This window comes from Zeugodacus cucurbitae, chromosome 5 (genome assembly GCF_028554725.1).
Source record: "Zeugodacus cucurbitae isolate PBARC_wt_2022May chromosome 5, idZeuCucr1.2, whole genome shotgun sequence".
Taxonomy (NCBI): Eukaryota; Metazoa; Arthropoda; class Insecta; order Diptera; family Tephritidae; genus Zeugodacus; species Zeugodacus cucurbitae.
In genome coordinates, this window is record NC_071670.1 from 32,602,166 (window position 1) to 32,630,149 (window position 27,984).

The 27,984-nt window shown below is 34.2% G+C and overlaps 1 protein-coding gene across 5 annotated transcripts in view; it reads left to right on the forward strand.

Annotated features, from left to right (window-relative positions):
* The first annotated feature begins 2,078 nt into the window (after positions 1-2,078).
* The window catches only part of LOC105213921 (uncharacterized), a 33,048-nt gene continuing 7,142 nt past the window's right edge, over positions 2,079-27,984 (forward strand). The window contains exons 1-5 of one of the 5 annotated variants that reach the window (XM_054231872.1): positions 2,090-2,301; positions 2,416-2,538; positions 11,249-11,501; positions 23,349-23,456; positions 26,316-27,798. In XM_054231872.1, the coding sequence (XP_054087847.1) occupies positions 11,370-11,501; positions 23,349-23,456; positions 26,316-27,488 (1,413 nt within the window). In that variant the 5' untranslated portion in view covers positions 2,090-2,301; positions 2,416-2,538; positions 11,249-11,369 and the 3' untranslated portion in view covers positions 27,489-27,798. Of the gene's footprint in view, positions 2,539-11,248; positions 11,502-23,348; positions 23,457-26,315; positions 27,809-27,984 lie in introns of those variants that run through there. The other 4 variants (XM_054231873.1, XR_008471441.1, XM_054231874.1 and 1 more) reach the window with 4 other exon arrangements.

The window sequence follows — 27,984 nt, forward strand, 5'->3', positions numbered from 1 at the left end:
TTTTACGAAACTAATTTAAATTCAGTTATGTTGCTGGCTTAGTAACAGCGTGATAATCATAATTACACAAACACAAAAATATCTGCAACGCTGTCTGAAGGAGCGCACAAGAGCTGACATCAAGTGTTTCACATTCAGTAAGAAAATAGTCTGCAGAAAATCACCACAACTACACTAGCGCACATAAATTTCAAAACACAATGTTAGAGCGTTGGTAACAATGGCAACAAGCGCCAGTGTGGCAACCCATAAGGAAATTCGAAAATGCGGAAACTATTCGGCTATCAAATTGAACCAATGGCGTCATGGCAAACACAGCTAACTGGGTCGCAGTCACAATTGTGTTTGTCAGGATGTTTATTACGTCACGCCGGTTGTTGCTATTGTCTTGGGTACTCCTTCTTTATATATTGGCATATTATTAAATTTCTTTTGTATCATTGGTTATTGTTCAATGTGGCAAGTATCGTAATGTTGTATATATTGTATGTTGTTGTAGATTTAAGTAGTTGAATATATGGGATGTATAAGCACGAACTTACTAAAACAAAGGTGTCATCGAGCCAGCCACCCTGAACTTTCAACTTTTGAATGTCATTTTTGTAGTAAGATTTACTTCCATATAGGCTGGAGCCTCGGATATTTCTTCAAAGACATCTGGGAGCAGGAAAAAATTTATTAGCTGCATAAGAGGAATACAGTGGAGATGGAGGTTCGTGTAATTTTGCAAATATATTAATTGATTTATGTCGTCGTGAATCAATTGTTTGTGAGCTCTCATGGCATTAATTTTTTATGTTCCTACGTTTCTGTTAGAGTTTCTGCTATCTTGAACAATTTCTATATTGAACCACAAGCATTTAACAGGATCGTTACATTTGAAATCCAAAAACGAGATTCTCAAGAAAAAATTTCATTTGATTATCCTCAAAAACAATTCCTCTATGCACAACTCCACATCCATAGGTAAATATTTGTAGGAATGCATGCACATTCTATGCCCTTGCAAATTATATTATTTTATTATTTTATTTTATTTGTTACCATTAGCTATCAGCTTCTTGCATTCAGCTTATTATTTCTATTTGTTTATCTGCTTCCTTTGAGCTAAATCATGTCAGCGTTGTCGACAAGTGCTAATAAAAATCAACAACAGCAGTAAATAGTAATAAAAGGAATAGTCACAAAGAAAAAAAACAATTAAAGCATTATGAGTAAAACAAAATACGAAGCGAATGGAAAAACCTCCAAAAATACTAAAGATAAAACCGAAAAAAAATCTGTAAACCTTTTACTTTGCGCCACTTTATTTTGTGCGTGTATTTTTCTGGTAACGCATACTACAAAGGGCAGCAGCAAACATAGCAAAATTATATATAACATACAACAACAGTAAGAAAAAAATTATCTAACCCAAAGCAGTGGCTGATAAAACTGGATTTGAGCGTAATTCACTTTCGCTTTCGATACGAGTGACTTGCGCGAAGGTTGCATATGTATGCAGGCAAAAACCGTAATAATTATTACTACATTTACACCAACGGTGTGGATTTGCTGCGTTAACAAACACCTATGCAATTTTTGAAAAACATATTTTAAAGCGGCGAAATCTCTTTCGTTTTCAATTAAGCGCTCTTTGCTATACTCTTTTACTCTTTCTGCAGCCGCGCTGACGTCTTAACGTTTTTGAGCGCAGCGCTAAGATAATACTTATCGTTGCTATCAGACTTTAAGCAGTTAGGCATTTTTGAACCGAACACTAGTAATTAACACGCTCAATCGCTCAGACACTCAAGCGCTAAGCGCATGCGCCGCTGACGGCGGAAAGCTCAAACCCCTCATTATCAACACCAGCGCAACACCTCACACTACAAACCCTCGCGCTTAAACTAGCGCTCAGTCTTTTTGTTCATATGCAACAGTTTTTGAGCGCTCGTTGAAGCCATGAGCGCCACCACGTATGCTTAGCGTGCCTCAATGCCTCTCATGTGTGGCTCAAAGCACTTGTCTTGATTGACGTTGGTCTCTAGACGAACACCACCTTGCAGGCGCTAGTCTCAACGCCTTTTCGTGAGCTGCCTTGCCTGGCTCGGCGCTGGTGATGGCGGTGTTGGCGGCGCCACTCGTTGACTTGTTTCACTGTGTGGCGTTTTGAGCTTTATTCCGTTGGCGTGTGATAAAAATACGTTAGTAATCAATTGCAAGCCCAACTGCCAAGACACGGAATTAAGACGCGCCTTCGCCGTTGTCGTCGTGGTTTTACAATCGCTAATTTAGTCGTTTTCATAATAATCATATCTAGTAAGCAGCGTACAACAGCAGCCGTGTTGTTGAAAATCATTAAAAAGTGTTGCAAAACTAAGAACTCCGATTGAATTGAAAACAATTGTTAATATTATAAACAATAAATTGCAGTAACGGCACAGCGCGTATACCTGCTATTGAGTGGATAATTTGCAGTTATTTTCAAATTTTTTGGTATCATTGCCAAATTTTGCTGTAGAACGACAAGCAACCAAAGCGTTTAACCCTAAAATTGTACGTGTTTGAAATTTCTTATTCATTTAACATTCGATTTCATGGCAAACTCATTACTTCATTTCAACTAATACATATGTGCATTTTAAATATATAATATTTTTAAAACGTGCGTGCTAGAAACATTTTATAACTACTCATATGCATTTTATTGATCGTGGTATGTTAGATTACTTTTTCAGTTTTTGCTTGCCTTGACTTCCTATTTCATTAGAGTTATATACTAAATGTGCCTTGTGGTGTGGCATATGTGTGGGTGGGTGAAGAAATTAAAAAGAATTAAAAATCAAATACAAATCTCAATTTATGTGCCACAATTTTGAAGAAATATCAGGAAAAATATAGTGCTAAATTCTGTGTTAATCTTTTGTAAGGATGTTGTTGTGTTTTGCCGAATTACATTTAACCGAACGGCTTGTTGTTAATATCAAGGTTCATATGTGTATAAACTGTTTTCAATAGTAATTAGATATATATTTATATGAACTGCACCAGATCACAGAATTTTGCATTTTTATCAATTGTTATAATCGTACTACAATAGGTATTTCTTCGTATTTCGTCTAAACGATTATATATATATATTTCTGAATGTGTTAATAATCTGAAGTAAGCTAAACATAGTCAGTCCTAGTAGACTGTGTACTACTTGTTCTTATCTTTGTTTTGTACAAAGCCTTTTATAAGCTTGAACGCTGCGTTCCCATGAGCCTCTAGTGTATCGCCATCATTTGCTAGACCAAAACAACCTCAGGTACCCCTCAAGTTGCCCCTCCAAGATCTTATCTGATATATGGCAAAACATAGAATTTCAAGCCGGTTCCTAAGGTATAAATTGTAGAGAAGTAGAAGTAGTAGAAATTATTACACATTCCAAAGCCAAATCAACCAAACGTTAGTAAGATGGTCAGTATGAGAGACCCTTATTCTTAAAGCGTATTATATTGAGAATTTATTATTAATTAGAAAAAAATATTTATTAAAGCATTACGTATTGTCTATATCTATTGTGAATCAGCAAGTCACCCTAACTTTACCTCTGTTCACTCTATAAGTTATTAATAAGAGGGATAGAAACAAAAAAAAATATAGTTTAAATAAGATTATGATTTGATTGTCGTACTCGATTACACCTGTAATAGATATACATAATTATTCATTGTATTAAAGATTAATGTCGGTTTGTGCCTACTACTTACTTCAAATATTTAATTAACAATGCACCTACAAGCGTACATAAGTATACCGTTGTGTTAACACTTACTAACCACAAAATACCCGAGTGCTTCGCTTCTCAGCCAGTTGGATTAGCAAGCTAAACTAACTAATTGATTTTGCTCCGCTCACCGACCCACCAAGCGACTAATTATTATACGCTTGGGGCAAAGTTCCAAACATCCACTTTGCTTTAGCACTTAACTACAACAACAAAGTTGTTATTTGCACCCTGCAGTGAAACATCAAACAGGTCACCACAATTATAAGACTACAACTAGAAATCCCTTACTCGATTCTAATTAGTCTGAAATACACTAGTTTATAAATAAACTTTGGTACTTCGTAGTAACTAGTTAGCAAAGAATCAAGTTTACACCAATTATAAAGTAATGTATTATATACGGCTCCGATGATTAAACACAACAAGGGTTAGAAAAAAATTTTAATTTTCGATGGTGTTATTGTTCTGTTATAGCACTGTCTGATTTTCTAACTAGATGTGTTAGTCCCTTACTGAACTCTCTTCTACCTAATTGCTGAATTATTATAAAGCTCTTGTATTTCCATTCTAAACTGACAATTTTTAGAAGATCAAATTGTTATTAAAAAAGGAAAGAAATAAATGCAACGATAACTAGTTCCTAGGTTGTTCACTACTAGTACAATTCCCTGCTGGGCTTCTTGCAAGCTTTTGAAATGTGTATTCAGTATCAGTATTACTAGATCTGTTTAAACTTAACCTTAAGCATATGAGAAACATTTATTTGTATTATTGCGATAAAAAGTGATTCATATATACGATTTCTAAAGGGGTTAGGCCTGCCTAAAGACCTAAAAAGTCCAAAGTTTGATAGTTTATTCTGGGAAAAGTAATCCAATTTCTCACATTCAGACTTTAATGAAAATGAAATTGAGGTCGTTTTTTACAAAATGGCGACTACTAGGTCAATTCCCGAAATCGCGTTTTTTAAGCTTCTTTGGGAGTTGGCGATTCTGAAGCCTCGTGCTATATGAAAGTAAATAAAACGGTTTTTCAACTGTCCAAGTGGTCTACCCGTGATCTTCATCGTATTAGAACAGTCTGAAAACCTTACCTAATATAAGCGTACTTTCGACTCTGATCACGCAAAAATTTGCAGTAGTTAATAAATTAAGCAATTAAGAACAAAATTAGATTAAATTTAACCTAAAAATAATATAATATTTTCAACGAAAACATCACTCTACAAATAAAACCCCATCTCATACATAATTCACGTATGAAATCAACAAAAACGTACCAAATAAAATGTTAATAAATTCAGTAGAAAACCAAAAAAATGGTAATTTATATAAAGAATAATAAAATTTTACAAAGTACAAAGTGCGCATGCTGTAAGCTTGATAAGTGTCTGAATACAAAATACTTGTATGGGTCACGTATTAAAATATATTGTTGCGGAATTTTCGGATATTGTTTCAATTAGGACATTTATTGGTGCATAATTAATTTGTTCTTTGAGAAGATAAGATTCTTATGTAATTTTTATTTGTATTAATTAATTCATACTGTTTGTGAATGCAGACAACAGCAGAAAAATGAGCTCTATATCTAAACAAGCTTCCATAGTTCACAGAATTTACTGAGTTAACAACGAGTGATAAAGTAGTTATATTTCGATGTTAATCCACAGAAGATGAATATAATTCGTTAAAACTACTTACATAACCTAAACATGAATTCATTTTTGGTTGAACGTATTTTAAAGTGGTGTCATACTAGCTATACTTTCGCTTCAAGATCCGATTAAGCTAAAATTTAAAATCATATTTAGCGCTGTAGTCTTTTTGATGCACATCATATCAATTGATAGTCTCAAACATTTGCTAGATATTATTAAGAGAGGAAACAGTATTCTCTATCTTGAACGTTGCACCACTTTAGCAATCTTCCACTGTTCAAACATTTTTAAAGTACTATTGGACTATTTCTTCAAAATATCCGTCCGTTTCTTCTCTTTTTCTTTTGAAGTTTCCCTTGAGGTCTGAGAACGGAAAATACCGCTGGGATCAAAACCAAAGAATACACAGAAGTATTGCGAACTTTGCCATCACTTTCATTCATTTGGGATCATCCCAAATAATTTCGGGAATTTTTAGGTTAGATCAAGTCTAACAACAAACATGTTGTTACAACTTAGTAGTGCCATATCATAAAAACGTCTTACCTCTACAAAGTATCTAATGGCGTCGAGCTAAAGTAATGAAGTAAAAATACGAAATGAAATAAATCATTTATTGCTCTCTTCATTACTCACATTTTTCACAGGCAACATTTATAATTATTTTAAGCCTCGCAAGAGTTGCAACGCACATTAGTTACGCTCAGCCCACTTTAATGGTGCGACATATTGGCATATTGGTGTCAACGCTGCCAGCTGTAGAGTAAATTGCCAGCATCATGGATCTGAATTTCAAAAGTTGTACCCTACGCTGAAGAAGCAACAAAGCCAGCGGTCACTTTGCCGCAACAGTTGCCAAGTCATTATTACTGCTTGGAAAATACCATTCAAAACATTTACTGTTGTTGGCTTTGTTGTTGTTATTGTGCCCAGAGTGAGTGAGCAGCAGCGTGAATGGATTGCGGTTGAAGATAAAAATGCTGCTAAAAATGCAATAAAACAAAATATCAGCCACAGTCCACACATACATTAATAAGTGTATGAAAGTGTAAATATTTGTATGAAAGAGACCATAACAACAACGCTGGTGAGCCATACCGAAATGCAAAAACAAATCGTGAAAAAATAAAATAAAACAAATAAATAAAACATTAGCGTGCGCAACCATTTAGCTATGACATAACAGTTAAAGCGGTTTTGAGCACAACCAATGGCTCAGCCATTCACCCAACCAGCCAGCCATCCATCCGCTCTCGGCAGCCATGCCAGCGCGCATGCGCAACAAAAACAGCCTCTGGTGGCGACGAACGTGCGCCGAAAACTGTTTTCCTCTTTTTTTCTGCTTTTGCGTTTTGTTTTGTTTTTTAATTCCGTTTACCCACCTACTTTCTTGGTTTTCCATTTCTGCGAAAGTCATGCGCTCTTTCACTCTCACTTTCATGTCCGTGTCTGGCTGCCTCTGCGGCTCGATTACTTCATTTGTGCTGTCATTAGCAATTCACCGCCAATAATGGCTAAGTAATAAGGTTAATAGTGTTTTTTATTCTTTATTTGCCTGTTGATTTTCTTGATTGATCGCCGCATGCGATGGAGGTCATCAAATGTTTCGCATAATCCATTAACATACAATTGTAAATAGGGATTGTGTAATATGCCCAAACACATTCATATTGTTTGAATTTATTGCACATTCACAATTGGGATTTTTGCATTTGGGTTATTTAACATCGGCTTTCGTGCATTTTTGCAAATATCCAAAATATTTACCTTCAAGCTTTTATCAAGACTGGTGTTGCTGCGTGAGTGTGTCTGGCGGACGCAATTATATGAAGGGGTGGATAACTTATTTCCCTTAATAGTATTTAAAAAAAGTACATATTTTTATAGAGAGTAAAAGTCAGTTGATCAGTTCTGGATTTTGCGGTAATCTCTTTAAACAAACAGGTCTATTTTGGAGATAATGTATAAAGCTTGAGAGAGACTGGATTTTAGTAATTAGAGGAACATAAATAGTATAAAGGCTCGAAACCTTGTCTTTATAGCGCTCTCGACTCAGCAGTCTATGACAGGCTTGAGATGATATTAAAGCTCTTACTATAAATGGAAAGAAAAGTTTATGTAGAGATCAAGCAGGATTGTAACTGCCTTTATAGTATTTTCTCACAGCCAAATTATATTAATACATTACGATTATAATTGAGAAACCAGCTACTCGATTAATGATCAGTTGTTATACATTTTTGATTTTGCTGTTCATAACAAGTCGATAAGCTTCATCAGCTGATTGCCATTTTATCAATAAACACATCCAATTTGACGTAGACAACAACATGCAGAGCTGCATTTCAGTTTTAACTCGATTTGTATTCGATTAAAAATTAATGTAGAAATATTCGATTTTTATTTTGTATGGTAAAACGATCTAAATCAGCACTCTAATCGAGTAAAGGTTGGGTTATTACCTGTGCGAAAAGGCTAGTAGTCTGACTATGAAATTGGCATTGAATTTTTATATTACTTTATAATATTACTTGTTTAACAGAAATTTCGAAGATATGCTAGATGTGGGAATTGAAAAGCGAAACGAAGTTGTCTATTATGATAAAAACTGATATATTTATTATTAAGCAGTAAATATGAGTTGTAATGAGTATACTTGAGTTATTTGTCAGCTTTACTCAAGACAGTAGCTCTAAGTAATCCAAATGATTAGAACTTTTGTCAAGAAAGATTTATTATTATAGTTACTACATTAAAGAATGTTGACATTCAGAGGAAGTTGTTCCAATCTTATTTTTTCTTCATATATGTTGATATCAACAAGTGATCCAGTGATGTAATTAAAACTAAATTTAATGAAATTTTCGACAATATTTTTGCTTTAAACCAGTTTAATTTAAAAATAATTATCAACGGTTTGCTGTTAAGCATTCCATTTTAATAGGTTAATGGCTTTATTAGATTAAGTCTGGCGAGCTCTTCATTTATGCTCATTACTGTTAGCACGAAAATAGGTTTCGGGTACCTGCTATACATAAGCAATGTTTTGTCGGAAATAATCATTATGATAGAACATGAAATACCTTTAGGAAGTTTTCTAAATTTGATAGTTTAACAAAATATCAATAATTTTGTACGTTCTCAGTAATCAAGTAACCCACATAAAAAAGTACAGCCGACATAGTTGTATCAGCTTTTAAGCGGAAGGCTGGCTATGGGGCTAATGATACAGGTGCAGTAGCAACGTCATAAAAATCAAAATAAGCATGCTAATTATTTTATGCATAACACTAAATATGCGGGTGGTCCGAAAGTGGTAACATACGAAATTTCTGCGAAATAACCACAAAAAACTAAAAGTGAATTCAAAAGCAAGCATGTACATTTGGAGTGACATTATTCGCAAAAATCAGCAATTTGTATTACCAAAAGTAGTTTTCGTTGCTTCTGCTGGGCATTAGTAAATTCCACACAGATTTAACGTTTAACAACGTTTTCTAACGTTTTTTCCGTTGAACTTGACACAAAGTTGTCTGGCGCATGCGCAAACGCCATAGCTGTAGATACTCGTTTCGAACTTTATATTATTCCAAAATACATATTGTATTCATAGTCAGACATACGTACGTGTTTGTAGGCTAAGTAATTTGCATAATTTTGTCAAAGCAGTGCCCAATAGTCATTCGTAATTGTGTGTGTGTGCAAACATAAGCAAATGATGCACAGACCTCTATAATATACATCCATATATTATATGTATGCGTATATACCGCCATAACCACTTTAAAATGTTTATGCTGTGTATAGATTGCGGTTCAATGTTGACCTTCTCAAACGCAAAAAGATAATGCTCTGCGTCATAACGGCATATTTTAAGAGCATTTTGAATGGTACTTGCACTACCTTCATATTTTCATATACTCTGATTTGCATAACATAAAAACCCGTTTCGAATATCAAAAAAAAATAGTATTAAAGATACGAGTTTGATATACTTATAGGTTATCTGCTCAAACACACTTTTGATAATTCTCTTTCTTTTTAATATGCTTCAGAAATGCTTGGATGTTTCGATTTCAAAAACTGTCAGGTCACTTAGTTCAAGGTCAAAATATGCCCGATTTAATGAAATAATTAGTAACTCTATCAAATTTATTAACATTTTTTTGGAATGTATCTCCAAGTTGTATATAAAATGGCGTTTTGGTTTAAACCAACTTTGTTTATAATTTCTTCAAAAATTTATAACACTTAATCAAGGGCTTATTTACATACATGATTGATCTATATCGTTTTTGTATTTATGATTTTGAATCGGTTCTCTTTCTATTTGTATAGGAAAAAGTAAGCACATTAGTCTTCTTGGAATCCAATGAGTATAAAAACAATGCTTTATACATAGTTGTCACAAAGAAGGATAGAATTTGACAGTTTCTTTCGAACCGATCATTGACCTAATCATGAAAAATATTAGCTTACATTTGTAACAACAACGATCGATCTCTTCTGAAAAGCATCCTAAATATACCAGATTTTGACTCAAAAAGAAAAAAAAACGGTTTCGTGAGCGAAGCATATTTTCTTTATAAAACACAAAAAAACCTAAATATGTGGAATATAATATACCCTGAGTATATAACATACCATATAGGTAATCATAATTCGTTGTGTTCCCTGCAAGTAGTAATAGTAAGAATAAAGGGGTAATTCTTTGGCGATTTCCATTAAAACTTCTAGACCCTAAACTAAAAATGAAGTGAAGCCTTTATTGTGAACTCTCCCTCGCAACGTGACTCTCTCACATTAATCTGTCACTTTGTTTGTTTTGTTTGCTTAAGAGAGAGAGAGAGAGGAATAATTATTTTGACAGTTGTGACGTTTCTCAAAATTTAAATATCAACTCATTGAACCTTGTGTGCCTTTATTTATACCATAGTATCAAATTATGCCTTTCATTTTGGTATTGGAGCCCCAAAAGTAAAAACATGTAAATTTATTATTTCTACAACTACAACTTTCTAAGGTCAAGCACTGGTCGATTAAATCGATTAAATCGTTTTATATCGATCTTGGACATTTGTGTCAACATTAACCCAACACAATTTTTGTAGAGATCTGTTTGCATCCCAAACTTATTCTTAACTGAAAATGTCACTGTTTTTGTCGTTTGCGGGAATGTCTCTAGGGTCAAGCACTGGTCGATTAAATCGTTTTATATCGGTCTTGGACATTTGTGTCAACATTAGCCCAACAAAATATTTGTAGAGATCTGTTTGCATCCCAAACTTATTCTCAACTGAAGATGTCACTTTTTGAGCCGATTTCTCGACATTTGCGGGAAATTTTGCTTTTCTTTTATAATTCCAAGAAAAGTGCGGCTGAGGCTCATCAAATGCTTTCGGATGCGTACGATGAGGCTGTCCTAAGTGAAAAAAGCCTTAAATTTACATAAAACGGCGGAAGCAAAGTTGTAGACCTAATAATTTATGCAAAAATTGTTGTATTATATTACATAGCTTAGACAACCAATGTGAAACATTTTCCTTTTTAAATCGTATCGTTTCAATAACTAAACCATAAAAATAAAAAACAACAATATAACAAAACCATTAAATTAATTCAATTTGTACCAAATCCAGTCTAATAAAACTATTTAGCAATAAAAATAATCTTAAACATGTTGCTCCACTATGCTAATATTAACAATTGTTGTAAAATATTTATCTCACCTCAATTTCATTAAAAACAAAATATTTTGAAATTCATAAGAAAAATATAAACAAATTTTGTAAGCGTAATTTAACGTTACATTTCTTATCTTTCCCTTTCAGTGTTTATTTTAGTCAAGGCAAACGCTTCGTAGTGCTCTTAGCTGATTAACTGATTGCAGTCAACCATCACCACCAATAGTGCTCAAATTTACCCACACACACACATAGCCACAGTCACATTATGAGGCAACAACACTTATTTGCAATCGCCGCCTGCCTGTGCAGCGCCGCCGTAGTGCTCGTATCCGCTGTGCCGCTGCCTGCCGGCAACCAGGAATTGGATGTGTTACAGATTCCGCTTTCAGACGGGAAGGTAAGTCTATTGTCAGATTAAATAATTTCAAGTGATTCGGTTACATCAGCGCCGCAGTAGTCATTAGTAACCTGCAAATATTTATCTATGTAGTATGTATGGGTTAGTGGGCACGTACGAAAGCACAGCCAGCATAGTTGGTTAAGTGAAGTGAGCTGAACTACTCGTACTCACTGCAATGCTGCTTGAATTGTGCAAAGTGTGAATTTTGTTTACAACTCATTTCCTGTGCCATTGTTGTTGTTGTTGTACGTTAATTGTTTAAAACGATGCTAAATGTCAACAAACGCCGAAAGTACACGAATTTGCGTGTTTGGTTAGTTTTTCCAACTTTTACTTTGCTCTCCACTGTAGCCGCTATTAGATAAGCATTGAAGCAGAGGTGAAGCAGAGTTGTCACGAAGTTGCACTTATTTTAGAAATGCAAAATAAATGAAATAATTGCAGAGTGTTTTAGTTTCAAATAATTCCGTATTTTCAATGGGAGGAAGCTAATTATTCTCAGTAATAATTCGATTATAATAGGCACGTTGGACTTTTTTTAAAACTTGACTCGAATAGCGTTAATTAAAACATTACATATTCTTTTTCAGAAGTGATGTTGAATTCGCTACGGACTACGGCTTAAAATGAATATGTGACACATTGCTGTAAAAAATCGTGCTTTTTATTATTGATTATATCTCAAAATTGGCGAGAATCACCAATTACTTGCTGTTTTTGAGTCGTTTTTGAACGTCGCGGGCCTCAATTTCCACAGAGATTTCTCAATCCCAATTATTAAAGAACAGTATGTCCAATATATTCTTTCAATATTAGATTGACAAATATCTCCCTTCGGCCTTTTTGTCTTTTGAATTTCGCGGCTATGTATAAGCACTACAGAGCTCGTATCTGACAATACTATTCATCTTTAAAAGGTCTTGACATAACCTAGAAAACGACGCTATGCATGATTAGTTTGGATATTGAGTTCAACAGTTATAGACGTGTAAACATGGAGTTTACTAACCCCGAAATTCGGGCTATTTTAAAGCTTCCCTTCGTTGAGAAACGCTAGAGAAACGTTCCGTGAGATTAATGGCGTTTTGGGGGATGGTACTCTATCACTTCGAAATGCGAATGAATGGTTTCGCCGATTCAGAACAGGTGAAAACAACACCATGGATAAGCCAGCGGAAGACCTGTGAAGACGAATACCGATCAAATCATGGAAAACATCAAGTTCGATGCCACATACTATCTCGTGACATCGCCCAGGAGATGGGAGTTAGTCACGAAACCATTTTAAACCATCTGCAGAAGTCTAGATATACAAAAAAGCTTCATGTTTGGGAACGAACCCGAAGTATTTTTGAAGCGGATGGTGGCTGACGACGAAAAATGGATCACATACGACAATATCAAGCGAAAACGGTCGTGATCGAAGGCCGGTGAATCGTCCCAAACAGTGGCTGTGTGTTTGGTGGGATTGGAAGGGAATCATCCACTATGAGCTGCTCCCATAGACGCTTAATTCTACCATCTACTGCGAACAACTGAACCGCTTGCAGCAGGCGATTGACCAGAAGCGTCCAGAATTGGACAACAGGAAGAGTGTAGTGTTCCACCATGGCAACGCCAGACCACACATTTAGTTGATGACTCGTGAGAAACTACGGGAGTTGGGATGGGATGGATATTTTATCGTATCCACTATATAGCCCGGATATAGCGCCAAGTGATTACCACTTGTTCTTGTACATGGCGAACGCCCTTGGTGGTGTAAAGTTGAACTCAAAAGGCTTGTGTAAAGTGGCTGTCCAAGTTCCTCGCAAATAAGGAGGGGGGCTTCTACAAGGGGGGTATTATGAATTTGCCGTCTAGAAACAGATTATCGAACGAAACGGCGAACGGCTAAATCCGATCACTTTTATAAAGAACACTTTTTTTAAAGAATTGAATAAACAGCAAAAAAGCGGAAGGGAGATATTTGCGAAACTATATATGCTACCTTGTCTCTTCTTGGCCATAGAATCTGCGAGTGATCCAACTATGAATGATCCTGGTTCTTATGAGTGACCCTATGGTATTACTGTAGCTTGACTCCCCGTCATTCAAACCACAATTCAACTTTTATAATATAAAACTATCAGTGATCAACTATAAATTTAATTTTATAGAATTTATAAAGCTTCTTGATTGCCTAGCTGGTAGACATCCTCATAATATTATGAAACCATATGTCTAATATATTCAAAATGTTGACCGAATTTTTGTGCTTAAATACGAATTGTTGTTATTCACATTATATCACATTAATTCTGGTTTTGAGAGGCATTCATGCATTAAATTTATGCCAACAACGTTCTGGTATTTTATAAACTCGAACAGCCGGCTTGCGGTAATAAGCTAGTGTCCATGCCATTAAGTTTAATATTTGCTAACCTAGTCAAGCTTTAATATTCTTGTATCAAGCCCAATTAATACAAATATAGAATGGGCATGTATAATTTTCATTCAAAGTCTTACTAAATTTTTTGTAATAGCTCCATTCTATTCATTCTTAGTATAAGATACTAAACACCTCAACAGTACTGTAAGTTGTTGTAGCCGCAAACGTTCACTTATAACATTGAATGACTCATATTAAGTCCTTATCTCCACGCTTCGCACAATCACATACACTAGAGTACTGCAGTGTTGTTGGTGACTTTTCAATCGAATTTTCATTGTCCACCAACTGGAAATTTGCGCCTTTTGTGTCTGTATAAAATCTGGGTCTCCAGGTTTGCAGTCACATATAGACGAAACAAGTTGCCACCAAATCCTGACAAACCTGCTCAATGTGCGTGTAATAACCGATATGCGCGGAAATGACACATTGAGACACTGCCCAGTTAACCAGTTGGCGTGAGGCTGAAAACGAGAGTGTTTATTGCATATACAATCATATATATATATATATATATATATATGTGATTGTATATGCATTTATGTAAGAAATAAATCGGCATGTGAACATGTCGGTCGGGTCTTACTGACTGAATATCCTCTAAAGCAACAACTTAAAGTTAGTAAGCAAAGCGGTTTATGTTGGAGGCTATAAAAAAAACAGAAACAAAAATTTACAAAAATCAAGCAAAAGCTTATATGCACACATACATATTCATACTCATACATAAGTAAAAATAGCCAAATAGTTAAAAACTGCATTCGGCATCAGTCACATGGACAAAGGAGTGAACGGCTGATTTGCTGACCAGCTGAAATTATGCTTTAGTATGTATACATACATATAGACAGAAATGTATTTTAATAGCTGCGCTTATTGGCGCTTGGTTCAACCAGTCGCATATTGTCTTGAGAGTTGAAAGTAAAATGCCATAACGCCGAGCGGCATTCGTGCGAATAACTCGCTTGTTATGCCGCATATTAGAGTCACCATTAGTTTGTCATTACTCGTAATATTTTGCTTTGAAGTTGGTAATATTTAACTTAAACATGAAGACATTGTATCGAGTGACAGCAAGTAAAATGTAAGTTACATTTAATTACTGAGGAGTTATAAGCGAATTGTGTTAAGGATTTCTGGATATTTGAAATACGATAGTCCTCGTATTCAATAAATGGTTGATTTCAAGAAAATGTTCGAGAAAAGTTAGGCTATAACTTCATATAAATATTTCCAGGCACTTTCACATTCAGCGCTTTATTCAGCTATTCTTCTCTCAAGCTGAAGTAAGTGTTGAATGTAAACACAGTTAAAAAGAGCATAATATGGTTCAGCCGTATATAGCTAACATACATTGGTAATTTCTTAAATTCATTAGTATTGGTTTATCAAATTAAAGTTTGTGTAAAGTTTGTAATGTTTGAAATTTAAATCAAATCATTATATCGAGTGTGAGTAAATTACACATAAATTTTACTAAGGAATCATTAGCGTGTTTTTGTTAAAGATTTCCTGATGTTTTAATTTTAAACACGAGTGATCTCACTTCCAATATATTCGAGAAGCAATTAATTTCAAAATTTTGAGGTACTTTGGCATTCAGCGCTGTATTCAGCAATCCTTCTATTGAGCTGAATGAGTGGTGAAATCAAATAGAGCTGAAAAGAGCCCTATATGGAGTTACATTTGAATTTATGCGATCTAATCAACTCTGTATCTTAGGGAACTATCTTCTCAAAATGATTTAAAATATTTCATTTTCCAATTAACAGTAAATTTAAATTTACTCAATGGTAAACATGCTGATATTTACTTTAAGGGTTTATTCCAGTTAATACGTTAATTTCCCGACTCTGTCATATGCCTCGTTAAATCTACAAAGAATAATTTGAAACTCAGACACACTCTTAAGTAGTGCTTTCTATCTCCAACTTCGTTAAAATTATCAAGCAACCAAAAATATCTAAACCAGTAAAAAATACCTTACAACAACAACAAAGACAATTGTCTGCAAGACAATCAATAGCGCATGCTGCCACAGCTGTGGCAACAAGCTGAAGTGCTGCCGAAAATCACCTCCATCAGTCAACAGCCGGCACACTTCAAGCGATACAAAAGACTTAAGCGACGAACTCGAGCCAAAGTACGCGCACTTTGGCAAAGTGCACAGCAATTGAAGCAGCAAAGACAACTTTTCGAGTATTTGTTGGCATAACTTATGCTCGCGGCTATATTTCGCTAACGATTTTGTATATACAAATTCATTTATCTATTTTCGCTGTGGTTACTTAGCAATGCTTTGTTGTCTGTATTATTTAGCAGTAATTTGTCGAAGCGCGCAGGCCGACATTTTATTTTTGTTTTAATAATAGCGTTTACCTGTCAATATATTGCATACTATGCTTGTGAGTTGCATTGCAGCTAGCAATTTGGGAATTTCGCTTTAAAATTTTTGGCAGACTCTATATGCTTGCAGTTACGCGTTAAGCGCGTTGCGTTTCGATTCATCGTATTTTGTGAGCGTCCGCAGATGTGGTATCCAATTATGCGCGCTGAATAGCATTTGATTATTGCCTACTACTGCTGTTCCGCTACGGTTATGTAGAAGTGAATTAGATGGTTGATGGAGCGTGTATGTTAAGTGCATGACTACAAGTTGATGCAGTATGGGTTCAAATCTCGAGAGAGTTAAAATTAAAAAAAGCATAAAAATATAGAAGAAGTTCTATATGAAAATATATATCTCATTCAGAGTTGGTTTAATCGTTGTAACGATTTCAATTAAGCTATAGACAGAGTTGAATTTTATAAGTGTGTAAGTCCATTTGTCACTTTTTTGATTTTATATGCTTAAAAGGTTTTATAAATATAATTACAAGCACTTTTTCTAAAAAATTTTACGCAATTTTTCGGCCATATATATTATTACTCTTGGTCTAATCTTAGCACATTCACTTCGCTCGTATGCCTGCAGCCATTTAGCATGTCAAATGTCATGAAAAATAGATTTGCACAAAATTTTTGTTCTTCGCATGCAGACGCATATATAAATATACATCATTTTCAGCCACATTAGCTACACAAATAGTCGTAAGTGTGTTGCATTCGAGGTCTGCGTTGGCAAAAAAAAACTGGTTGAGTCGATAATTTGCATGCATGGCTTAAAAATGTTTTTTTGCGAGTTTATTATATTTTATACGTTTTTTGGTCTTTTCTGCAGAAACCAAAAATAAAATAAAACAAAATGTCGGTATAATTGAAATTTGATTATGTGCCAGTTCACGTCTCATAAGAAATATAGCGTATGAAATAGAAACACTAATACAAAGCAACACTTCAACACAGTTTTGCAAAACATTTTTCTACTCAATTTAAATTCAAATAATAACCTTAATGAACACATTAAGATTTGAGCCGTGCGCTCGGTCTGCAAGCGTATAATCAAGTGCTACATCATTGAAATGTTTTGGTTATTAGAAAAGTGATTGTATAATTTAATGTAACACTGCACACTAAAAATTTGCGATTAAGTAATTTAATTACAGTAAATTTTTATTAAAAGGAAGAGCGCAAATTTCGCCCCAAAATTTTTTTTTAAAAATATCTCATGTAAATTATGAAATATTTTTATTAATTTTTGATTTTTACAAATATCAATTTAAAAAAATATATAATTTGCACCAATTTACATTTCATATTTACTTATTTCAAAATTTTGCAATTTGTGCCAATTTCGCCGCTAAAGCTTCACACAAAAGCCGCTGCGTATGAAATTATAATTGTGCTTCAATCAAACAAAATGTGTCAGACATATTAAAAATCAAAGCAAAAACTATTCACACACGTAATAGTTGAAAGTCCACTACAATTAAAGACGGCACAACAAAAAAAATAACAACAAAAACTACAATTCATTAGCTGCTCCAGTTATTTTTTTCCACCACTAATACATATGCATGTCTGATGCCAGTTGGCAAATAAATATTAAACAACATCCGCACAGACAAAGGCAACATTTTCATTCGGTTTCAATCTACGAAACCGACTTCAAACTACGCGTGATTTAGTGTTCAATAGTTAAATGGAATTATGGCAAATTGCGAGTCAGAGATTTCCTCAAATTTACAATCAAAGATCTCTATTGATATGTTCACAAATGCACATGTTGGCGAACGTAAGTAAAGGTTCACCGCAGCCATTGCATAATTGCATATGTAATAGCTCAGCTCAAAATTGTTTTCATATTCAATTTGGTAGTCATATTTAAATGCCTATAATTGAGTTTGGTTAATTGAGCGGAATATTCAATTGATTAATCTCACTTTTGTTGTGCATGACTTACAGACAGCATAAAAAATGTATATATATTCCATTACAGGGCTTAATAATTCTTATTATAAGTTTCTACTTAAATATATAAATACATGATAAATTACTGTATTTAAATGTGCAATTTACAGAAGTAAAGGGTATAACATGAACAACTTCAAATTTGTGCTACTACAGTTGCTAGTACAGTTTTTGCATATAAATACATAATCAATAGATATAAATCTAATGACTACAACATGTTTCAAGGTTAACAGATTGCACATTTTCTTGTAAATATCTTTATTAAATATTGGAAAGAAATATAAATAGTGTAGAGCCATCAAGTCATTTCTGAAGTGTCGTACAAAAAAATATCAATATTTTTACTATCCCTTTTTTATAACTTAATTATTAACATTACAAGAATACAGAAAAAAGGGGACAAATAAAATAATAAGAAAGTGGAGAGTCCCAAAAAATTGTGACCATAACCACGATTCTAACCCTCCTATCAAAAAGATTAATAATTCGCAATAGCTGGAATAGTGAAAAAAAAAATTCTCAAAATTTCCACTGCTTCAAAAAACAAAAAAAAATCTGGCAAGAAACTGGAGAAATCGTAGGTGTCGTTTTAAAAAAGACAGTTTCAAGAAAAACACGTTTAAAGATGCACGTCAAAGAGGCCAATTTGGATGCCGTACCAGGAATGTCCACAAATGATTGTTGATTATTCATTAATAGCACAAATTCGACCTTACAGATACCTCAGATAATCTTAGAATTATTTATTTATGCTTAAATAGTATACCACTCATTCCGAATTAATTTAGTTAACAGCAACTTTAATTGATATTTCTTAAAGATTCCATTTAAATCAATATAGAGCAAAATCTATTACAAAGCCATAAAATCGTATACACATCACTATTATAGATATGTAGAAAGAAAGCTTATTGATTTGTTAATAGGAACCTGTTGAAAATTCAAACACATTATTATATTTAGTTTGTTTTAGGTAAAATTAAACAACGGGAGGCCCAATTGATGGCATGTTCAATTAAATCGTACTAAGCTCCCAATTATTTTTATTTGGTTTTAAGTCCCATGGCATAGCCCGCTCCTTATTCATATCATCTCCACAAATAATATTTACAAATAATATTTACACGCGAAATGTGTACGAGTATATCTACGAAACTACATTATTCGTAAAACAAAAGATTTTCATGTCAACAGTTCTATAAATCAGACAATATGTCTCCGAATCCGTTATAAAAAATGAACTACAAGAACTTTCCATATATTTGTTTTTTGACCGACTCCAGTTAATGAGCTTTGGTTCGTGAAGGCAAATTGGAATCATCCAGACATTTTCTTCTCCAATATGCAAGTTTCGCTGAACAGAGATCAAAGGATGACGATAGGCATATCTTCGGCGAACGCAGCGAACTGCCTGGCATTGATATTAGCCGACTCAAGAAATTTGTGAAAGACTCTAAGTTTTATCTCGTTTTATCGATAAATAAGATTTGTCTTAGTCCATAGATAGGCGTGTTTTAGTTGGTATTACAATGAACCAGCATTTCTAGATGCCCAAATGGCATCGGCTATGACTCCAAACATGCGAGTAAGCTTCTTAACCTAACCTAACTGTTTCTAAGTTTAGTAATCCCGCTAGTTTTCTCGTTATTATATTTCACATTACTCTGCTATCTGTTTCTAATATAAATCTCGATTATCCATAACTAGTGTATCATATCACAGAGTTTCTCGCAGTTTGAGCTTTATTTGCATATTTCCTCCCTCACATACATCAAACATTTTTTACTCACTGATTCAGAAAAAAATCGCTTTCAATGACGAATTAATTAAATGAGTTCTCGCTGATAAACGAAGTATTACGACTTTCAATAATTAATAAATGCTTAGAAGCCAACGCGAGTGTTCATAAACATATCTGTGGCGTGAACAACAACACTGATGTGTTGTAAATTAGCATACACACTTGAGCAGCACAGTCGGGGGTATTATTAGTAATTGTTATTCACTAAATACCATTATAGAATGTTTAATTTAAATTAGACAGTACTAATTGCTAATTGCTTTAGCACAATAAGAATAACGATCACACACACACAGACAGGAATAAAGAAAGGTTTATTACAACTACAGCGGCAGCGCATAATGTTGCAAGTATCTTTCATGCATAAACATTGATTTATTGTTTATTAATTAATATGTGTGCATGTTTTCATATCGACCTCTTCCACCTACATATGTAAAACATACTCACACACTTGAATGCCATGTCGAATGCCGATTGCCGATTGCCGATTGCCGAAAGCGCCATTATAATGAAATGGATTTACGATAAAAATTGTTGCATTAACAATTTTTGTGACCTTCACCGACTTAAGGTGGACGAGTTAGTTAACTTAACGGTTGGCATAACCGAGCTAAGCAAACAAAACAGTCAACGGTGATGGTACTATAAAGATACCATATACATATGTACATACATGTATATAAATATTTATAAATAAATATGTGCGCATGCGCACGATGACTGCGGCGAAGGTGGCGACGGCGGCGAATTGAGGAACGTCGCTAATGACAAATATTAGAGTCGCCGTTAAAATCAATGCGCATACCAAAGCCAATGCTGAAGTCAAAGTCGCTCGCTTCATTATTAATAATGAAAATTAAAAAAAAATCGCGTTCCATGGTAATACTTCAAATTAATGGTGCTATGCGCTTTTATTGACTTTGCCAGTAAATCATTGTTGTCAAAATTGATGACACTTTGACATTGTTAACAAGACATTAAACACACTCGTCTGTGCTACGTGTATGTGTTTGTGTATGCGTGCAATGCGTGAAATTTGAAAAGTGAATTCTTTGTTGTGTGCAAATTGGTGAAGCATGTTGCTTGGTATGGCATGAAATTCGTCTGCTAATTGCATGATAGCCAGCGGTTTTGTTTTTGATTGCTTTTAAGGTTAATCATTTGAATGGAGGAAACACAATTTTGGATTTTATAAATTCTGAAAAATACTTCCGCAAATCAGTATCAACCTGTTGACCTGGTTATGTAGATTAACATATATTATGCTTAATTGAAGCTTACGTCATAATAAATTGTGTAAAGGGTTTTAGGGTATTTTTGAAAACAGTTTATAGCTTTGTATGCTATGTTATGTTATGTTATATTATATTACGTTATGTTATGTTATGTTATGTTATGTTATGTTATGTTATATTAGGTTATGTAATGTTTTGTTATGTTATATTAAGTTATGTTATAGTATTCTATAATATGGTGTTCTATGTTATGTTATCTATTTATAGCGTTTTTAGACAGCCAAATTAATTGATCAATTAAAATTGTTATTGAGAAACCCTTTTTTATTAAAAAATTCAGCCAATCGCAGACAAAGAACGTATGTATATCGTACGTATTTGTAGCAGAGTTGCATTTGATTCTCAAGTGAATTAAAATCCAATTGAAAATATATGTAGATTTTATTTTGTATGGTAAATCGATCTTAATAATTAATTAATTAGCTCAAGTCTAAAAACGCTATTAGTTTCCATCAGCTATTATACGAAAAGTAAAATATGCCTTTTTGAACGGACCCTAGTCTCGATAAAGTTTATCGGTAGACTTCTATTGCCTTTTGTAGTGTTCTCATAATAACATGAAATCTTAAAATCGGTTAAAGGGAACTTAAATTCTTTAACAACAATTTGACAAATACAAAAGCTTCTTTGCAAGATCAGAATCGGATGAAAATTAATACATTAAGGTGCCTTGAAGATGGTAAATTAATCAAAAATTACTATTAATTATGTTCTATTACTGAAATAAAGTACGCTTAGGAGTAGTGATGATTAAGGACTAAACTGATCTAGTTTCGGGATGATCTATAAAGACCATTTATTCAAGTTTTCGTACCATTTTAAATTGCACAACTACTCTTTGATGATACATTAAGATGTATATTCCATTAACTATAGATTTCCAATACTAAATTACATAAGATTACATTTCAACCACTTATTATGTGAAATTTGACATTGTGAAATTTTCTTTTAGCTCGTGGTTTTCAGCTCGTGTCATTGCAATTATCGCTAATCAACGGTGCTAATTTGCAAATTAGCTGCAACGTAAACGCTGCATAAATTAAATTAATGTTGCGTTGTGCCAGCTGTCAAAGTGTAAACTTTCAAAACTGGCTAAATGCGTCTCTAGCGTCTCTCTGTAAATAAATATCAAACTTGGCTATATTTGGTGCGTTGTGATTTATCGGTGCAACAGTTGACATTTACATTTCTATTAGAAGTGGGTATAAAATGTTGTCGCCTGAATGCTATTTTAAATTATGTTGCATAACTCTTCTATCGTAGCTATCGTTTTGTTTCTGCTAAGCAATCTTGAGAGCCTGCCTCAATGCTGAAATGTTCAATGAACTTGAACCCACAATGTAGATATATTTGCCGACATTATTGTTGTATCACGAAATACAACGATTAGTTAGCTTATGGCGTCGTATTTATATATAAACGATTCAATTAAGCTGTTAACCAAGAAACGTGACCTTTAAAACACTCCGACTGTTACCTTCAAATTCAACACATGTTAAAAGAAGAAAAGTTGTGGTGATTATTGAAGTGAATGCCATTATATTGGTAATTACATTGGATATTCTACACTTTAACACTTTAAAGAAATTCATTTACAAATAAAATTCTTTATTCTTCGCGTCTTCAAAGAACAACAGGAGAGACAGAGTACTCTACGTTGATTGATCTCTTCTTTTGGAGGCATATACTTACAAGAGTACTTTCCCTTAAATTTCCTAATCTAATTATACACCGACCTCACTCTTTCCGTGTACTGTTAATTTGGTCCGGTCCGAATTTAGTGTTACAATCTCTTTAAGTTTCAGTATTGTTATATTTTTTTAAGAAGTTTGGTCGGAAACTAAAACTTTTACATCTATATGTCCGAAATAAGCTACACTTCCTTATATTTATTAAATATAAAATATAAATTCTAAATCTCTATAAAAATAATTTCCAACTGTCTACATATCTTCCAGGAAATAGATGTTTTGACACTTGGCGCCAAAGATCAGGAACAAATAATTGCTGAACGAAATAAACGAACGATTGGTCTACTGCGTGAACTCTTCCCCGACATCACAAAGGTATATTGATATTTTCATCTAAAATTTCAGTGCAATTAATTACAACTATTTACATCTATATATATATATATATATATAACTACATAAGTATAATGCTCATCAAACAATTTTGAGAAATGAACATTTTTTTTTCATTTTAATAAGCATGCATAACTTATTTTAACTTATAACTTTGTCTATATAACTTCTGTACAGGCAGAATAGTTTGTAAGACATATGAAAGAATAATCAAGCAAAGCATCGCCTTCACTAATTCTTTGTCTACTTACGTATAGTCGCTGTCAAACACACGCATTCCGTTGCGCATAATAAATAACAATCTACAACAATAACTTGAAGTCCTCATTGACGTAGCTGTCATATTGACAATTGTGACGACAGCTTTTGTCAATTGTTAGCGCTTGAATGACAAATAGTAATTTTACGTATTCACTCTTCCATTAGCATACTAAAAAAATATGTGAATTCTTCTTTATATTATATAAACTATTTCTTTGATAAGTTTAAGGAAATAAGTAGATATAGTGTCATAAAACGAGGTGTGCTTGTTCGTGAGCTTGAACCTGATACGAATACGCCGACTAGACTATAAAGCAAAATACACTCCCTCCGACAGTAATAGAGTGATTATATAGATTTGTATGTTTTTGCTGATATATGGTATAGAAGTTTTTGCCGCATAGTAACACGAAAATCCCGGTAATACGCGTAAAGGGCACTTGTCCACTCGTGAAATTGGTAATTCCAAAAAAAAAACTGCACTTTTGACGGTCTTATTTCATGTTATCTTTAACTAATGAAGTTTCAGAAAAGATAAAGATTTCAATGACAATGGGTTTCTACATTAGAACAGAATTAGATATGGCATACTTACTACCCACAATTTAGATTGTGGTCCCAACCTCGTAATAGTCTTACCAGATCATTCTCGAATCAAAAAAAGTGATCAGAATTCTAACTAGAAAAGAGTTCAGATTCCCTGCTACACTAGAAATAATACTTGATTTAGTCAGGAAGAATGTTCCCCGAAATTACAGAATCCTGATACATAAATCCACCGTGTTCTTTAGGTCCATTTCCTTACAGCCTTTAAAATGACACTCGTTATTATTTAGCAGGTATAATAAGGTGTGTAAAGTGTTGGGAAAGCACACCTCATATCTTGCATAGATCTCGTTATAGACTTAACTGTAGTTAAAGTTAGAGTCAATAAAGAAATTTTGTTGAGACATCATATCTCTGACCGAGGTGTGCTGTATAAGAATAAGATAAGTGACGCCTTATTCATACTTTTCTCAATATTTGGATTTCATGGAACCTTCTTCTTCAGATTGGATATCTACGTTTATGGGGTGTGTTTAAAATATTAATTTAAGAAAGAGGAATTCAATTTTTTAACGATACACTCTTAACACAAATGAATTAAAACAAAAATCAAACGGGATGAATATACTTAACAAAATAATTTACAATTGTAAATAAATACATCAATATATATCTACATATCTATACCATTATCGAAATTGGCAGATTTCCCTGAAGGTCCCGATTCCTCTCCTGCTTTTAGTGTTGAAGATTTAATACTTGATTTTGTCAACTCATATCGCTAATTCACTTCTACAGACCATTAATGAAGAGGTAAATCGCTTTGTAAATCGTTTGCTACAAGAAGTGGGTCCTATAATACTGGGGACTGTGCTCAACCCAACCTTAAATGCTGGGCGCCGTCCCAACAACACTACCACGGTAGATTTCAATGATGATGTTAATGATGATGATGCAGACGCAAATAAGAATGGTGCTGACAATAACGATGATTTTAACTATGAAAGTGGAGCTAATGGAAGTGCTACTGAAAATGACTCTGAAGAAATACCGGAAACAGTATTCGTGCCAGATGCCGAATTTGGACGAAAGAAAAAATCGGAATAATAAATAAATACAAAAAGAAACTAAAAGGATAATTGAGTGCTAAACATAACCATTAAATTACAAATCTCAAATGGAAATAATCTCAGCATTAATGCAATAATTTAGCTTTAAGGCGGTATCACGAAGTACACTCTTACAACACCAACTCTAACATGCATACATACCAAACCAAACAACATACCAACCATTTTATTTTTGAATTTTTGAGATTTTTTATGTGTTTTTAGTTAAAATGCACAATTTCTGTGTGCATTTTGCTTTTGTAAAGAATAGTGTCTAATTCGCAATAGTTTCGGCTTAGAACCCACTTATAATATATTGGCACGCTTCTATTCAAAGCTTGTAAAATAGCGCGTAAGCTTGTAAGATATATAGAATTTTCAGTGATTTGCTTAGCTCTCTTCCAGTTTTGCTGCATTTTACTCAAAAAGTACGATTATCTAAGTTGATTATTTTGACATTATGATTCACATTAGATAAAGAGGTAATCCTAATGACATCATTTGTTGAAAATAGATATTAAAATAATATATCAACCGAATGAATATGAATCCCACGTCTTCATTGAAGTTTTGGTCCAACAAAAGAATATAAAATTATTCTCTAATATAAATATATTATTGTTTCCATAATTGCAATTACTTTCCGACAAGCGAACTAAAATTCTCTCATCAAGTACCTTTAATATTAGAAAACAAAAACAAATTGGTTTTTAAAAATATATTTAAATTGATAACCCAATTGGCTTACAAACAAAAGTGCACTCGCTCTCTCATACGCATCGATGCAGGATAATAATAACAACGAAATCATACCAGAATCCAAATTCCGTTCATCTTCAGCAATGCAAACCGTAGACGATTCACCAAGTATTATCTTATTTGTTGTACTTTCTGAATTTATGCACTCTTCCACTTTCCGTTATAGCAAATCGACGACATAGTTAATCGCATTATAGGTCAGGTTATACGCGTTGCCGGACCGAGTTTACTGCCGGCTTTGCTGGGCAACAATCGCCCCACCACCGAACGTTCCGACTTCGATGCCGATTTCGAAGATGACGATGACACCAGCAACGATGTTAATGCACCAAGTAACAGTGCTAGCACCACTGCTGCTAACAATGAGAATGGTGGCACGCGTGTAAGCATTGTATTGCCAACTTTTCCACCAGAGGCTGGTTCTACTACCCCAGCGCCAACAGCTGCTGCGGATAATGTGAGTTTAGCGCAAGCAACAACTGGTGTTGCAGCATCAACAGCAACAACGACAGCAGCAGCTATTGCAACAACAACAACAACGCCTAACACCACCACCACAACAGTGGCAACAATCACCAGTACCCAGCCTACAACTGAATTAACCACAACTACAAGTCGGCCCGTTGAAATTCCCACCACTTTACCAAGTACTACCACCACCACCACCACTACCAGCGCAACTAGTCCAATTACCATACCTACGCCCACACCAACGATCCTTTCACCAACAACATTACCCACAACAACTGTTAATTCCATTCTGGTTATACCCAGAACTAAAAGTAAAAGTAATGCCATTCCCACCGATATAAATGGTAGCACTGTCAATTCAGTCACAGAATCCACCGAAAGTACCTTTGACACTGCCACTACACCCATACCCCCCGCTCTTCCCGAAACAGCTCCACCAAGCCAATATCCCACCGATTCCACATCAATATCCGACATTTTGAACACACCAACCAAAACGAATACCATTGGTGGTGAACCATTACCCACACCCACAATACCCGCAACCTATATTGGTAGATTTGAGGGTGATGTTGCATCACCAGCCAAATCACAACAACAACCATCATCATCGCCATCTAATGCGTTGCCGTTGGCTGTTGATGTTGATCGATCACAGCTTGTTGCTTTAGTCGACAATATAAATCGTTTATTGAATTCACCAAATCTTCTTATTACCAATAGCAATAATCCAAATACACAACAATTCATGACAACAACAACAACAACAAACCCAATCACAAGAACGCCTTTAACAGCAGTTTCAACACAATCATCGGCGTTCAATGCAACAGCAAAGATTACAAAACTTCTACCGGTGTCCAATTAATTGGAAACATAGAAAATAGAAAAATATATAAAACAAGTAATAACGATCAGCAATTATCACAAGTACAAAACTTAAACAACAACAACTCATATAACTGGCAGCAATACAGCGTACACATGTTGGGAATTTCCGTTATGTAATCGGCTAATATAACTATATACAACAGCAACAACAACAGCGCATGAATAAAATATCACAACAACGAAATCAGCTAATCAACAACAACACATTCCACAAACTAAATGCATCACTGCATAAATGAGTAGTTCGCCAATTCACCACGATCTCTCCTCACAGCCGCTTTATCGTATAGTAATATCGTACGTTACATATTCTTATCTCTATCCACGTTGTAGTCTCAATTCATATGCTCACCATATCAACAATTCAGCAACGTTGCGCAGCCATATATACAAGTAGTTACATACATATCTACATATATAAATATATATATAAATATGTAAGTTTGTATATATGATTGTTTATGTTGTTGTCG